The sequence below is a fragment of the Dipodomys merriami genome, unplaced genomic scaffold (assembly GCF_024711535.1).
Source record: "Dipodomys merriami isolate MVZ:Mamm:240054 unplaced genomic scaffold, mDipMer1.0.p SCAF_7, whole genome shotgun sequence".
NCBI classification, from domain to species: domain Eukaryota; kingdom Metazoa; phylum Chordata; class Mammalia; order Rodentia; family Heteromyidae; genus Dipodomys; species Dipodomys merriami.
Window position 1 is genome coordinate 53,217,528 of NW_027206290.1, and position 16,703 is coordinate 53,234,230.

Consider the following 16,703-nt stretch of genomic DNA (forward strand, 5'->3'; position numbering starts at 1 on the left):
CCAAATATATTTTTTTCCACAGGTTCAAAACAACCAAGGATTTATTTTCTCCTTGTGACTCTCCAAATGCCCTTCAGTTCCATGCATTCACTCTTCACTTCTTAAAATTCAACACTTCTTTAAAGGGTGATGCTTACTTAATAACAAGTTGTTTCTATCTTCATCTTACCTGACATGTCTACACCTATTACTTCAAAAACTTGCGGACTATACGGGGTCCTTTTATATTATATTTTCTATTTTCAACACTCTCAGCAACTAATACCATTCTTTTTGATTCATGTAAACTGCTGATTTTTGTGGCTAGCACAGGAACTTTCATGGATACCGTCAGAATTTGGTGAATAAGGTAACAAGGGCTTTTATGATGAAAAATGGTGGGACTAGCTGGGTGCCAGGGCTCACGCCTGTAATCCTAGCTACTCAGGAGGCTGAAATCTGAGGATCGAGGTTCAAAGCCAGCCCAGGCAGGAAAGTGAGACTCTTATCTCCAATAAACCACTAAAAAACCCAATGTGGTGCTGTGGCTCAAGCAACAGAATGCTCACCTTGAGCTAAAGAGCACAGGGACAGCACCCAAGCCCAGAGTTCAAGCATCACAACCAACAAAAATAAATAAATAAATAAATAAATGAATAAATGGTGGGACTGATGATAAGACTGGTAGGTAACATTTATGTATGAGTGATGGGGATATTCAAAAGGAATCCTAAAATGGAGAATCCTTGATTCAGTGTCTATTTACCAAGAATCCTGCTCTCTCTCTTCCATAGCCTGCTTGCTTTAATACTGCAAAGGACATATCTGGCTTCTGGCTCTGTATCTATGTAAAAATGACCAGTAGGGAAGAGGCCCAGTACAAAGATACAGGGAAGACTTGAAACAGGACCCTCCCCAAGATTAATTTTGCTCTGGAATGTTACTCATCATTATGTCCTCCTGATCTGGTCTGAGATATTTTACTATGATCAGTACCCTGTCATTATAATTATGCCTTAAAATTGGATCCCCTCCTCACCTCAGGGTTTTTCTAAGATGATCATGGATAACCCCATGTGCAAGGTGGTTCTTGAGACATGTAAATCTTTCACAACACTTCTGTAGGCTCATCATGTCAAGGAACCTTATGTTCCAATACTCTTAAACTTCAATAAATGCCTGTGCTGAAGTAGAAGTTTCACCACCGAAAGCCTTTCTATTCTAATAAGCTACACGTTCACTACATTTACAGTCTTGCCTTAATTTTTCTCTTGAAAGTTGTAAAAACTGAGCCACACCAACAGTATCACTGTTAAAATGTCTCAATTTTACCGGGAGCCAGTGGCTCACACCTGTAATCCTAGCTACTCAGGAGGCTGAGACCTGAGGATCATGGTTCAAAGCCAACCCCAGGCAGGACAGACTCTTATCTCCAATTAACCACCAGAAAACTGCAAGTGGCACTGTGGCTCAAGAGGAAGAGCACTCACCATGAGCTGAAGAGCACCCAAGCCCAGAGTTCAAGCCCCACGACCAAAAAAAAAAAAAAAAAAGTAAAAAAGTCTCAATTTCTTTTTACATTTCAATAAGTATTCTATCAATTTTCATTTATTTACTACAATTGAATCATAACCCTTTTTTACTGTAGTTGAGACTTTCTAATTTCTTTTGCTCTGCCTTCTACCCCTTGCCATTCACTATCTTATACTATATTTAGACGTCACTGCTGGCCAATGCTGAGCATCTGGAACTCAGACAGGCAGTTCCAGCTTTATCCTAACAAAAACAAAATTTCATCTATTGACTATAGGACAATCTAAACAAAAGAAAAGTTTGAGCCTTAAACTAAGAATATATGGTCTGGGTAGAAAAGATTACTTTAAAACAGTCGCTTCATGAAGCACTGGCTCTCGTTTTTTTACATTTATTCCCAAAGAAATGTGTGTATTACAATTAATAACATTTAAAGTCTGCCTAAGACCTGCGAAGATTCTCAGGTTTAAACAGATAAAGCAGAGTTCACTCATGGGCCAAACATACAAGAGCCACAACTGCTATAAAATCTAATGAGCCCAAAGCAGATATTGTCAGTCAAAACTAGAGACACTATTTTAATTTTTGTGGCTTACTAGTTATTTGAAGCTATTTAACACCAACACTAGTAAGAGAAAACCTGTATGGGTCTCCCACCCAAAGGTACACAAACACAACTTAGACCACAGAAGAGATTGGCAGAAGTACTACCTCCATAAGGATGCAAATTAAGATTTAAAACAGTGTAACAATTAGCTAGAACTAATCCTTTTACAGGGGTGTAAATGGTTATTGAGAACTGAATTCCATGCTGCTAGCTATTGTTAAATAGCTACAGAAATATTTTACCTAAGAGCAATGCCCAGCCCCCTAGCTCCAATAATTATTAATAAAAGAATGAAAAACGTAAGGGTGACTTGTTTTGATATCAAGTTTCCTGGAATAAATTCAAGTGCATAAATAAACTACATCAAGAATTAGTGCCCTGGGAAAATAAACTCAATGCAACTATCTCAAGTCTGACACCAGACGGCTGGAACAGCTCTATGTGTGGCCACACTGAAATTTGTATATGGGGTTTTATTTGCTACACAAAACTATTATAGAGAGGACAAACACATACATAGTTAAACAGTATTTTTCTTTTAACTGTCTGCCTTACAAACTCTATGTTTTGGTGGCTACCTCGGTCCCCATTGTGCAGCCCCCTGGGTGGTCCCTTCCAGGGGGCCACTTGAAGGGAGTACAATAACCAGAAAAAGAGGAGGGAAAGCAACACAAAGGCCAATAGAGCAGGGCGGTCTGCTGCAGGCTGCAGACCAGAGGTCAGCAAACAACACAGCTTCTCTTTACCCAAGAAACAAGGGCTCCTTCTCTTTACCTGGATAACAGTGTGATTAAACTGACAGCTTGAATTATGGGTTACATTTTGTAGGGTACTGTCAGTGCTAAGGTCTTGTCGTTGTAGCAGGGACTGCACAAGCAAAACCCTTGCCCCCCCCCACACCCCCCAACACACACACACTTTGGCCTCCAAACAGACCTCATCATTCTGTTCTATTCCCATTCTTAGGACCAGCAACTTTTTTTTTTTTTTAAGTTTCCTAATGAGGAATGGAAAGGCCTGGGAGAATTTATAATAGATGTTTCCCTCCATCCTTAAACAGAGACAACCAGCCTGAACTCATCATTCTAGTCAGTAACCAAGACTTAGTGATGGCTGTAGACATGCATTAAGAAATGAGTGTTTTCCTTTGGCAAAGTAGCAGGATATAAAATTAACACTCCCCCCCCCACCCCGAAATCAGTAGCTTTTCTGCATGCTAACAATGAAAAGAGCAAGGCTGAAATCAGAAAAACAACTCTTTTTGTAATAGCTTCAAAAATAAATAAATAAAACCTAGGAATTATCTTATCCAAAGAGGTGAAGGACCTCTATGATGAAAACTTTTAAAACCTGAAACAGGAAATTAAAGCAGATTTAAGGAAGTGGAAAAACCTCCCATGCTCCTAGATTGGGAGGATTAACATCGTGAAAATGGCAATTCAATATCCCATTAACATTCTTTAATGAAATAACAGAATCCAAAAATTCATATGGAATAACGTAAGACCCTGAAAAATAAAAACAATCTTTAACAGGAAAAACAGTGCAAGAAGAATATCAATTCCAAACTTCAAACTCTATTATAAAGCTGTAGTTATAAAAACAGCTTGGTACTGGCACCTGAACAGGCCTGAAGACCAATGAAATAGAATTGAAGACCCAGAAATGATCCCACAGACCTATGGTCACATAATTTTTGATAAGGGAGCCAAAATTATCAGATGAAAGAAAGATGGCCTCTTCAACAAATAGTGCTGGCAGAATCGGCTATACACATATAGAAAACTGAAGTTAGATCCTTATATATCACCCTGTACCAAAATCAATTCCAAATGGATCAAAGATCTTGAAGTAAGAGCAGAGACCCTGAAAATATTACAGGAGGGGATAGGGGATACACTAGGGCTTCTTGGCATGGCTCAAAACTTCCTAAATAAAGATCCAGAAACACAACAAATCAAAGAAAGGCTGGATAAATGGAATCACATTAATCTGCAGAGCTTCTGCATGGCAAACGACATAGCTAGCAAGATAAACAAAAAACCCACAGATTGGGAAAGGATCTGCATTAGCTATATAACAGACAAGGGCCTCATAAAAAATATACCTAGATACCAGGTGCCAGGGGCTCACGCCTGTAATCCTAGCTACTCGGGAGGCTGAGATCTAAGGATCACGGTTCAAAGCCAGCCGGGGCAGGAAGCCTGTGAGACTCTTATCTCCAATAAACCACTAGAAAGCCAGAAGTGGCAGTGTGGCTCAAGCAGTAGAGCACTGGCCTTGAACTGAAGAGCTGAGGGATAGAGCCCAAGTCTAGAGTTCAAGCCCCATGACTAACAAAAAATAAAAAAATAAATAAATAAAATATATAGCTAGAGCTCAAAAAATTAACCTCCAACAACAATAAATCCTCAAAGAAACAACCATCCCATTAATAAGTGGACTACAGAATTGAAAAGAGGACTGGGAATGTGGCTTAGTGGTAGAGTGCTTGCCTAGCATGCATAAAGCCCTGTGGTTCAATTCCTCAGTACCACATAAACAGAAAAAGCCAGAAGTGGTACTGTGGCTCAAGTAGTAGAATGATAGCCTTAAGCAAAAGAAGCTCAGGGACAGTGCCCTGGCCCTGAGTGGAGTGCAAGCCCTAGGACTGGGGGAAAAAAAAAAAAGAATTAAAAAGAGACTTCTCTGGAGAGGAAATAAGAATAGACAATAGACACATGAAGAAATGCTCAACATTTCTGGCCATAAAAGAAATGCAAATCAAGCTGGGCGCCATGCATGTAATACTAGCTACTTAGGAGGCTGAGATCTGAGGATCATGGTTAAAAGCCAGCCCAGAAAGTTAAGTCCATAAGACTCTTATCTCCAATTAGCTACCAGAAAACCAGAAGTGGCACTGTAGCTCAAGTGGTAGAAGGTTTGCCTTGAGCTGAAGAGCTGAGGGACAGTGCCTAGGCCGAGAGTTCAATGCCCATGACTGCCAAAAAATTTAAGAAAAAGAAAAACAAAATGCAAATCAAAACTACATTCGGATTCCACCTCACCCCAGTTAGAATGGCCATTATCAAGGAAACAAATAATAACAGATGCTGGCAGTGATGTGGCCAAAAGGGAATGGCTACTACACTCTTGGGAATGTAAACTGGCTCAACCACTCTAGAAAGCAGAATGGAAGCTCCTCAAAAGACTAAAACATAGAGCTCCCCTATGACCCAGCAATCCACTCCTGGGCATTTACCCAAACAATCACAAACAGGGCCACACTAAAGCTACTAGCACAACTATGTTCACTGCAGAATTATTTACCATAGCTAAGCTAGGGAACCACCCCACATACCCCTCAGTAGATGAATGGATCAAGAAAATATGGTATAGGGGCTGGGAAGGTAGCTCAGTGGTAGAGCGCTTGCCTTGCATGCATGAGGCCCTGGGTTCGATTCCTTAGCACCACATAAGCAAAAAAGAAAAAAAAGCCAGAAGTGGCAGTGTGGCTCAAGTGGTAGAGTGCTAGCCTTGAGCTGAAGAGCTGAGAGACAGCGCCCAGGCCCACAGTTCAGGCCCCATGACCGGACCCAAAAAAAAAAAAAAAAAAAGAAAATATGGTATATATACACAATGGAATTCTATGCTTCCATCAGAAAGAATGGCATCACCTCATTTGTAAAGAAATGGAAAAACCTGGAAAAAAATAATATTAAGTGAAATCAGACTCAAAGACACATAGGCTCCATGGTTTCCCTCATTTGTAGAAATTAGTATATGTCTAGGATAGTCCTAGCAGAGGATCATAACAGCTTGATAGCTATGTATATAGCTACTGACCATATAAAATGATGCTAATAGAAATTAACTCCAAGATATGGAAATGAGGGGTTTTGTTTTTGTTTTTTAACATACTAAGTGAAGTTATTTCTTTTTTTTTCTTTTGTTTTTTCCTTTGATTTATCTCCTGTTGCCACTGTTTTTGATTCTGGTACCCTGTGTCTTGTATATACGTTTCTCTGACTTGGCGAAGGGGAATAACAAAATGGTCAAATATAGGACAAAGGGTGAACTAGTGAAACAGCAATATAAGACACTATCTTGGAAATGAACTTTACAACTCTGGGGGAGAGGAGCTGATAGGGAGGAAAGTAGGAGAAAAATGAGGGAGGGGGTAACAACGTTCAAGAAATATATTCATTACCTTACTTATATAACTGTAGCGCCTCTGCACTATAAATTTAAATTAAAATTAAACAAAGAATATCCATTATCCCTACTCCTTCAATACTGTCCCAGATGTCCCATGAAGTATATGTAACAAAACTAGAAAAAGGATATAACATATGTAAAGATTCAAAATCAAGAAACAAAGTGTTCTTTAAAGCATATATTATAGTTGAATTTATACAAAGTTGAAGAGTCTATGAACAATTTGTTAGATATTAAGACATCTTTCAAAAAGTTGGATTTAAAAAAATCAGTGCAGTCACCTCCTCACATTGAGAAGGATACAAAAATATTTTTAAAAATTATGTCTGTATTTAGCATGAACAGGTTTTTTTCCCTTGTCATTTATTCCCTAATCAACAGAATATAATAATTATATCCCATTTACATTTTAGTCAGTGCTATAAGTAACCTAGACATGATGTTACGTATATGAGAATATGTGAATGAGCTATACACAAATACTGTACCATTTTATGAAGAGGACTTGAGTACCAGCAGGACTCTACAGGTATCTATAGGACTTCTAGAACCAAGTTCCTTCAGGTAATAAGAAACTACTGTATATAAGTGAGACACAGTCTCACAAGCAAACAATCTATAATTTTTATAGAGATACAATACAAACACACGCACATATGTATGTATTACTTATTTTATGCCAAGATTGTTCTGTATGGAAGGGAGAGCAAAAAAACAGTGGGACTAAAGGTGAACCAATTCAGCAGTGATACTCACTAGACACTATGTTGGAAATGAACTATACAACTTAGGGGGAAGGGAAGTCAGGAAAAACTGGGACAGAATAAAGGAGGGGGAGATGCTGTTCAAAAAGAAATGTACTCATTACCTGACTTATGAAATAGTAACCTCTCATCACTTTTACAATAATTTTTTTTTTTAATTTGGGGGGGGGGTTTGGCTGTGGGGCCTGAACTCTGGGCCTGGGCACTGTCCCTCAGCTCTTCAGCTCAAGGCTAGCGTCCTACCACTTGAGCCACAGTACCAATTCCAGCTTTTTCTACTTATGTGGTACTGAGGAATCGAACCCAGGGCCTCATGCATGCAAGGCAAGCGCTCTACCACTGAGCCACCTTCCCAGCCCCATACAATAAAATGTTTTAATTGGCAAAGGCTGGAGTTCAAGCTGGCCAACAAAAATTTCTTTTAACATCTCTACAGACAGTATGTGATAATGACTATGATTCTCATTTACTTTGCTTGCTTTTTTTTTTGGTCAGTCATGGGGCCTGAACTCTGGGCCAGGACGCTTGTCCCTCAGCTCTTCAGCTCAAGGCCAGTACTCTACCACTTGAGCCACAGCACCACTTCCGGCTTTTTCTGCTTATGTGGTGCTAAGGAATCAAACCCAGGGCCTCATTCATGCAAGGCAAGCACTCTACCGCTGAGTGACCTTCCTAGCCCCTTACTTTGCTTTTGATTAGATCTCAAGATAACTTCTCTAAACACCAGGCTAAGAAATTTCAGAAATGTAAACCAAAATAAGGACAAAGAAAATATGTTAACTTTCCATTACTGTAACCAAATACCTGAAAAAAACAACTTAAGGGAGGAAGTGCTTATATCAGAAGGTTCAACCCATGGTCCCTTGGCTCCATGTTTCTATACCTGTAGAAATACAATATGTCATAATGGTAGAAGCATGTGCCAGAGGTAAATCATCCCATCCAGAGAGGAAGTAGAAAGAATGCCTATGAAGCTGGCTTTCTCCTTTTTTCTCTTTTATCACCTTCAATCAGGGCAGGTTCTTTCCTTTAGTTAATCCTAAGTGTCTCTGAAATGCCCTCAGAGACACTTCTAGAGGTGTGCTTTACTAATCTCCTAAATACTTCTCAAACCAATTGAGTTGGCAACCAAGATTAACAATCACAGGAATGCCTAGGTTTCCCAGATCAAATAGCTAAGCTAATAGAGGCACAGCAAGATTGTGGAAAGACATGCCAGGCAGAACACTAAGAGTACTGATAGTTGCACCTAATGGCATTGTGTTATTTTTTCCAAAAGTAAAATGTACAACCTTACTTTGGGAACAAAGGCTAAAATCTATATGAAAACAGAAGGATTCAGGCACTATCTATGTTGAGAGCAAAACTAGTGACTGTGCAGAAGAAAATAGTCAGTTGAGAACAGACCCAGGAAGGCATCATCATGTCTGAAGAAATAATCAATTTATAAATATACTTTTGCTTCTTTTAAAGTGATTTTGAGGTAGGTTGTAAGAGAATACTACTCTAACTTATTATTCTGGGCTGTAGGATTTCCAGAAGCAAATCTTTCTAGATGAATAACTTCCCTCCTATATGTAACTTTTGAAAAAAAGGGATAAATTAAATTCATTGGATATGTTTCAATCTATTTTCCCTTTTTTGTGACTCATAGAAACCAAGACTTCCATTTAACTTAGTTTGAAAGGTTGCATTACATCCTGCTTTTAGTAACACTCTAGGCAGAGAGAGAGAACAAAGGAACTTTGTAAATCATTCAAGTGTGAAGAAAGGAACATAGCACTTCATCAGTTTATCTGAGTCTGGAAGGCTCTTCTTTTCTTAATTAATATAATTTGCACTTTGAGCTTCTTTATTTAACCTTACAAAATATTATCTTGGATGATACTTCAGCAACCTAGGCAGTAGAGAGATATGGGGGAGACAGCATAGAGTAGCAGTTAACAATGCTGATTCTGCTGGGCGCTGGTGGCTCACGCCTGTAATCCTAGCTACTCAGGAGGCTGAGATCTGAGGATCGCGGTTCAAAGCCAGCCCAGGCAGGAAAGACTGTGAGACTCCTATCTCCAATAAACCACCAGAAAACCAGAAGTGGCGCTGTAGCTCAAATAGTAGAGCGCTCGCCTTGAGCTGAAGAGCTGAGGGACAGCGCCCAGGCCTGGAGTTCAAGCCCCACGACCGACAAAAAAAAAAAACAAAAAAAACCACAAAAAAACAAAAAAAAAACAATGCTGATTTTGGACCCAGATGACCAAGTTCCAAGTATGCCAAATTACTTTGTGACTGTTACTAACTCTGTGTTTACATTTCCTCACCATATAAAATGGGCATAATATAGAATTAAATGTTTATGAATAAGGCTCTTAATATAGAGCCTGGCACAGAACCTGCGGTAGTTCAGGGGTATATTACCATTATGATTGTGATTTCAAAACATAAGAAGATTGAGAACATGAATTCTAGCACCGGACTTCCAGTTTGGACCCTAAGGGTACTAGTGACCAGCTTTTTGACCTTGGAACGTTATTTCTGACATTTCTCTGAATTCCAGATTTGAAGAAATCTGTTTACTATGCATTCATACTTCAATGTTAAAAAGATCTCAAATATAACCTATCTAGGATTTATATTTTGATTGCTTTCCCTTAAATCAATGGCTCCTATGAGTTCCTATCTTAGTAAGTAACTCAGTATCTACTCACCCACGCACTGCCACTAAATCTTGAAGCCATCCTTCTGCCCCTTCTCTCACACCACCCACATCCAATCTCTAATCCTGCTGGTTCTTCATAAAAGTATATCCAGGATCTGCCACTTCTCACCACCTGTGATGATACCCTTGTCCAGATAACAACATTTCTCCCCTGGATCATTATAATATTCTCCAAACAGATCTCTTTTCTTCCCCCTTTCTCCCAGTTTATTTTCCATTAAGCAACCAATTCCTCTGAAGTACAATCCAAAGTTCTGCCTGCAGCCTACAGGATAAACCATGATAGGGACTACTCTCATTCTACCTTTTCTTTCCCTTCACATCTTCTGATCCTGCTGCACTGTCCTCTTTGCTGTTCCTAGAAACACCAAGTATGCTTTTACTGCAGGCCTCTGTATTGTGTTCCCTTTGCTCTTATTCAAATGAAACCTATCTCTCTCCCAAATATGGGAGGAGAAGCAGGAAATAAAAACTGAGAAACAAATAAATATACCAAGATGAAAAAAGAAATGACAAAAAATAAAGCAGATTAAGTGGACAGAGAAGCAAACTAAGATGACAGGGGATAGGTGGGTAGGTTACTTAAAACTTTAACCAATGATTATTTGGGTATAATTATAACTATCAATCACCATAATTCAAAGATACTATTTTTTTTATTGTAAAGATACTATACAGTTACATGAGTGAGGTAATGAGTACACTTCCTCTTGAACATTGTTACCCCCTCCATTGTTTTCCCCCTACCATCCCCTCCCTCCCTCCCTTCCCCAAGGTTTTTTTTTTTTTTATTGTGATTACATAATTTCTGGAAATTCACAGTATTGTGGAATAATGATGCTCATTTAAAGTCACAAGTTCATTCTAACTTTCCTGGAGCAAATTGTCTATCACAGTCTGTAATATATAATGGTGCTCACATGTTATATACCATATATGTGATCAGCAGCATGGGGATATTTAGTAGTGGTTCAACCAGATGAGTGGGAGTTCTTTGTTTCTTAAGTCCTGTTAGTTTTGTCATATCATCTAACATTTTGGATTTAGCATCCACTTATCAGGGAGACCATGTACCGTTTGTCTCTTCGTTTCAAAGATACTATTTTAAAAGATACTTTTTAAAGCTATTTGAGCCAGGCACTGATGGATCCCACCTATAATCCTAGCTATTCAGGAGGCTGAGACCTGAGGGTCGAGGCTCAAAACCAACCCAGGCAGGAAAGTCTGTGAGACTCTTATCTCCAATTAACAACTAAAAAGCTCAAAGTAGAGAAATGGCTCAAGTGGTAGAGTGCTACCCTTGGACAAAAAGAAGCTCAGAGACAGTACCCAACCCAGGCTGTGAGTTCAAGTCCTAGAACTGGCACACACAAAAATGCAACTTGAGACAGACAGACAGACAGACAGAAAGAAAAGAGAGGGAGAAAAAGGGGGGGGGAGGAAAGGAAAGGAAGGAAAGAAAGAAGAAATAGAAGAGGAAAAGAAAAAGTAGAAGGAAAAAAGAAATAAAATTAGATCATATCTAAAAGGCGACTTATAATACTTAAGAATCCCTTACCCCGTCATGGCAAGTGCTCAATAAAATGATCCTAGTGATTTGGTTTCTAAAAAGGCACACAATAAAAAAAAATAGTAAAAGAGAAGAGAAGCAATAGCTTACTGTCTTGTTGGTGAGTTAGTAGAGGATTCCTTTTCTGGATCACAATTCTTGTTTTCAGTGGATAGGACATTATTTTCTTGCTTGAAATCTTCTCCCTTCTTTTTGTCACCTGGATATGGCTGTGGTTCTAGATTCTCCAAAAATGAGTCTTTTTCAGTTAGAGAGATGGTAAGGTCATTGCTACTACATGAACTTTCGTCCTCCTGTTCTTCTAGCATTTTTATGAAAGGCCTTTGTTCCTCTGGGGACCCATGGGCAAGATGATCTGTAAGAGGGAAAATGAAGAGATTGCTGATCACTAACTAAAGAGACAACTGAAGTAACAGAGAAAAAAATATTCGTGGGTTAAAAACATATGCAACTTACAACTAATTTTAGTATTTAAAACCTGGGCAAGGGGCAGGGCTCAAGTAGTAGAGTACCTGACTACCAAGTATGAGGCCCTAAGTTAAAATCCCAGTACCACCAAATGCAAGCAAACAAAACAAAAAGACCATACATACATAAAAAGTATTTTTTGTGTGTGAAGTATTATGGATGGAACCCAGGGCCTTATGTATGTTAAACGTGTACTTCACATTGAGCTACACTCATATCCCTTAAAAATATTTGGCACTGCTAGCGCATGCCTATAATCCCAGCTACTCAAGAGGCTGAGATGGGAGAATAATGGTTCAAAACTCTTCCAGGAAAGAAAGTCCAATTAACCACCAAAAAAAGCTAAAAGTGGGGCTGCTCAAGTGGTAGAATGGTAGCCTTCAACAAAAAGAAAAAAAAAGCTGGCACCCACGTCTTGAGTTTAAGCTTCAAGACTAGCATAAAAATTTTTTTTTAATATTTTAATGCACACACACACTCATACCACACACACACACACACACACACACACACACACACACACACACACACACACACACACACACACACACACACAGAGGTACTGGAGATTGAACTCAAAGCCTCATGCTCTGGCAAAGGGAATCACAGGTGTTCTACCACCTGAACCAAACATCAACTTCCTGCTTTTTGCTGGTTAACAGGAGAATCTCTTGGGCTCTTTTGCCCAGGCTGACTTCCAATCTTGACCTTCTCATTTTAGCCTCCCGAGTAGTTTGGACTACAGGCTTGAGCCACCAGGGCCTAGCTAAAGTGTTGTTAATAGTAATTTTTAAAATCAGCTTATTTTCAAAAATATTTCCTTGAACACATTTAAGGACTGATTAGAATGAAATGCACTGACAAAGTCACTATTATTATTATTGTTGTTGTTGTTGTTATTTTTGGTAGTACTAGTGAACTCAGTACTTTGTGCTTGCTAGGCAGGTGTTCTACCACTTGAGCCACACAATCACCTCTCATTATTTTGTTTTTTGACAGAGATAAAATTAGAACATAATTTGTAAGATTACTACCACCCAGAAAAACTAAGCACTAACAAAAACCAGCAAACAAACTCAGCCTCTTATCCAACCTGAGAAACCTTCAGAGGCAGAATGCTTCTCTTGAGACCACTTATTTTCAGATGCACAGTGTTCTGAAACTGATATTGCAGAGACTGGCGGGCTGGCTCTTTCTTCCTTAACTTCAATATGTTTTCGTGTCAGTATTTCTCCCTCTGATCCTTCTGATCTGCTGAAACTGTCACACTTTAAATCAGTGGTTCTGTTCTCTGGACTTAATCTTTCCTGTAACGAGGAATGGAGTTCGGCGGACTTTTTGCCTTCAGATAAATTATTCTTGCTATGACGTGAACTGCTTCCTATCTGCAAGCAATGAGTTGGTTCCTCCTCAGACAATACACTGGCTGTGACTGGCGTTTTTTCACCAATCTGAAGAGATGTCTTTCCATCTATTTTGTCAGTCTTATTTAAGCACTGTGTGTCATTATTAGTTTGTACTACACAGCTGTCTGTCACATTACTGCTCTGTGCTGTCTGTTGGTGTGAATATGGGTCAGGAATTGAAAAGTTCTTTGTGGGTTGGGGAGATTTCTGCTCTGTACTGAAATCTCCAATGCTTGAAATGGCTGACATTTGGCGCCCCATAAAGACTGTTGCTGGTTGATACAACCCTCTTGACATGGATGTCCCCAAGTTGATTCCTGTCTGCATTGCCTCCTGCAAGAAGACATGGAAGTATAAAACATGTGAACAGTTTGGCTGTTTTCAAAAATGAAAGGTAAGACCATGAAATCAGCACCTACCTTGTTTGATAAAAACAAATGCATGTTCTCAATGCAACTGAATTATATTATTAAATTAAACTGGATACATTTTATTACATACATACCAAATAAACACATTTTATTACATACATACCAAATAAACAAACAAAAAACTTTTATTTCTATAAGCATGCCATAGAACCATAGCGAAACTACATGGAGTTCCTCTGTCTAGAACTTCATGCCATCTTTTCCCTCTTCCTTGTCACTTGGATTCATTTGTGGTTCTAGATTCTAAAATCAGATAATTTTCACTTACATATCACGGAACTACGCAAACCAAACCAAGCAAAAATGGATAGGGAGAGAATACAAAGAAATATTGGAGGTTTCAAAATTCTACTATTAGTATTAAGAAAAGTTCCAAGGTTGGACATGGTGGTACATGGCTATAATCCTAGAACTCAGGAGACAGGTAGAAGGATCATGAATTCAAAGCCAGCCTGTACTGGACACTGCCTCAAAAATAAAACTCAAAAAAAGAATGAGAGACAGACTGGCTGGCAGGCAGGCAGGCAGATAGACAGACAGACAGAGGAAAAAAAAACCCTCAGGATCACATGTACAAAAATATCAAAATCTGTAGTAAAATTATAAATAATATCAGTTTTCCTAGGTAACCTCAAGTGATTTAAAAATTGTGTAGCAATTTAAAATTACTGTCATGTCTATGGTGAGAATAAGCAGAGTCAGATAGGGAAAAAGGAAGAGAGGGAAAGGAAAAGGAAGGGAGAGAGCAGAAAAGCAAGGAAATGAGATTAAGAGAGGGCAGGAGAGAAGAATAGGGAAGGAGAAGGGAACACTGGTTTAATGGCTTGAATAAGGGAAATGGTGAAAAGCAGAATGAGAAGTAACAAACATAAAGCCTCCAGAAAGTAAAATACTTTTCTTCCAAAGCACTTTCAAGGATATAAAAGCATTTATTTCACAGAGGCATATATAGATAGGGAGATATAATGTCTTTGCAAATGAAAAACCTGAGGCCCCAATAATGAGAGAAAAATCACACACAATCACACAGTCTCACACACAGTCTCACACACACACACATACACACACACACACACACACACACACACACACACACACACACACACACACACAGAGATAAAACAATCTAAGTCTTGCTTCCCTTTATACACTTTCTTCTATTTGTAAAATAAAATAAGACATGCTTGGAAGTTAAGACATTACTTGGAAGTAAAAAAGAAAAAAATGAACAGCGATGACAGAAAAAAATGGTGGAATAGGACCTCTGAAAAATTCTTTGAAAATTCTGTGCCATAAAAGAGATAACACCAGAAAGATTTTTTTCAGTAACTTTCAATAACTTTTCAATAACTTTTTAAAACTGAAAATTTACCAGGCTTGAAGCAATGTGTTGTGTTTGTGTGTGTGTGTGTGTGTGTGTGTGTATGTGTGTGCTGTGTGTGTGTGTGTGTGTGTGTGTGCAAATCTTGATTGGAACAGTGAGCTTCATGGTACTTTAATCCCCCACTTCACTCACGACTCCCTTCACAACAAGTAGGTAATAAATTTTAAAACCTATATTCACAGAAAGAGAGAAAAAGGGATAGCATTCCTGTTTGGCAGTTCTTTGGAAAACTCATGTAAAACAAAAACAAAAACAAAAAAATTTTAAGCCTTTATTTGGTGCAGTTCTGTACTTATCCAGTACAAATAGCTTTTTTTTTTCTTGGAAAATTTGTTGAAAATAATAAAAGGCAATTGTCTAATACAAAAACTATATAAGGTAGTGGCTAAAATTCAAGGCAAACAGTAGGCTAACAAAAAAAATTTAAAGGAAAAGCTGGTGAAAGAAAGATTCATTGGAGGAAGGGTTCTAAAAAGTTCCCAACATATTCCTAGGTATCTAAATAGCCACCTACACATGCAGGACTATGGATGTGCTCAGGAAATCGTTACATGAATTTCTACGCTCTCACCAGCTTAACTTAAGGCTCTGTAAAAGTAGGAATTGTAGGTTAAGGGGAAGGAATAAACTTCTCAGCTGAGTGCTGAAAGTGTACACACGTCATTACCTGTTTACTAAGTCTATTGAACAGAAACTTCAATGACTTTAATTAGTTCCAGAAAGCCACTAAACAACAAAGCAATATTTTATTATTTACATTTACATTTTATTGCATTGTTCAAGTTTCAACAAAAAATAATTAAAAAGAAAAAGAAACAGGAAACTAGTTCTCTTATTTTTTTTTGCCGGTCATGGGGCCTGAACTCTGGGCCTGGGCGCTGTCCCTCAGCTCTTCAGCTCAAGGCTAGCGCTCTACCACTTGAGCCACAGCACCACTTCTGGCGTTTTCTGCTTATGTGGTGCTGAGGAATGGAACCCAGGGCCTCATGTTTGCAAGACAAGCGCTCTACCACTGAGCCACCTTCCCAGCCCCCGAAACTGGTTCTCATATAGGGCAAGAAAAAAAAATCAACCAACAGAAACTGTCCATGAGAAGTTCAGGTATTGAACATACCAAATAAAGACATTAAATTAGCTACATTAAATATAGTCAAACAATTATAGGAAACCATGTGTAAAGAACTAAGATATCTTTTTTGGTAGTTAATTGGAGATAAGAGTCTCATGGGCTTTCCTGCCCAGATTGGCTTCCAACCATGATCCTCAAATCTCAGCCTCCTGAGTAATTACAGACATGAATTACAGACATGAGTCAACAACACCCATCAAGAAAAATTAAAGGCTTCCTAAGCTTTTTTTTTCAAAACATGAAATAATAAAAGTACATTGTTTTAAAGTAAAATACTGGTCAAGATATATCTATTTTAGTTTATAATTATAATAATTTCAAATTGATTAATATATTTTTATTTCCATCTTTTTCCAGTAAAAACAAATTTCAAATAAATTTTTAAAATAAAGTAATTTTTAAATCAATAGTTTGTTAATTAAATCATGTAACTTCTTATAGGTCTACTCAAATTGTCTACTTCTTTCTGTTCCAACTTGGATCATACATTTCTGAGATATGTGCAATTTATCTACGTGATCT

General features: G+C 38.4%; 1 protein-coding gene across 2 annotated transcripts in view; it reads right to left on the reverse strand.

Annotated features, from left to right (window-relative positions):
- Kiz (kizuna centrosomal protein) overlaps positions 1 to 16,703 on the reverse strand; it is a 92,364-nt gene that overhangs the window by 48,260 nt on the left and 27,401 nt on the right. For both annotated transcript variants that reach the window (XM_070006660.1, XM_070006661.1), the window contains 2 exons: positions 12,925 to 13,570; positions 11,454 to 11,718 (listed from right to left, as the gene is read on the reverse strand). In XM_070006660.1, the coding sequence (XP_069862761.1) occupies positions 11,454 to 11,718; positions 12,925 to 13,570 (911 nt within the window). The remainder of the gene's footprint in view (positions 1 to 11,453; positions 11,719 to 12,924; positions 13,571 to 16,703) is intronic.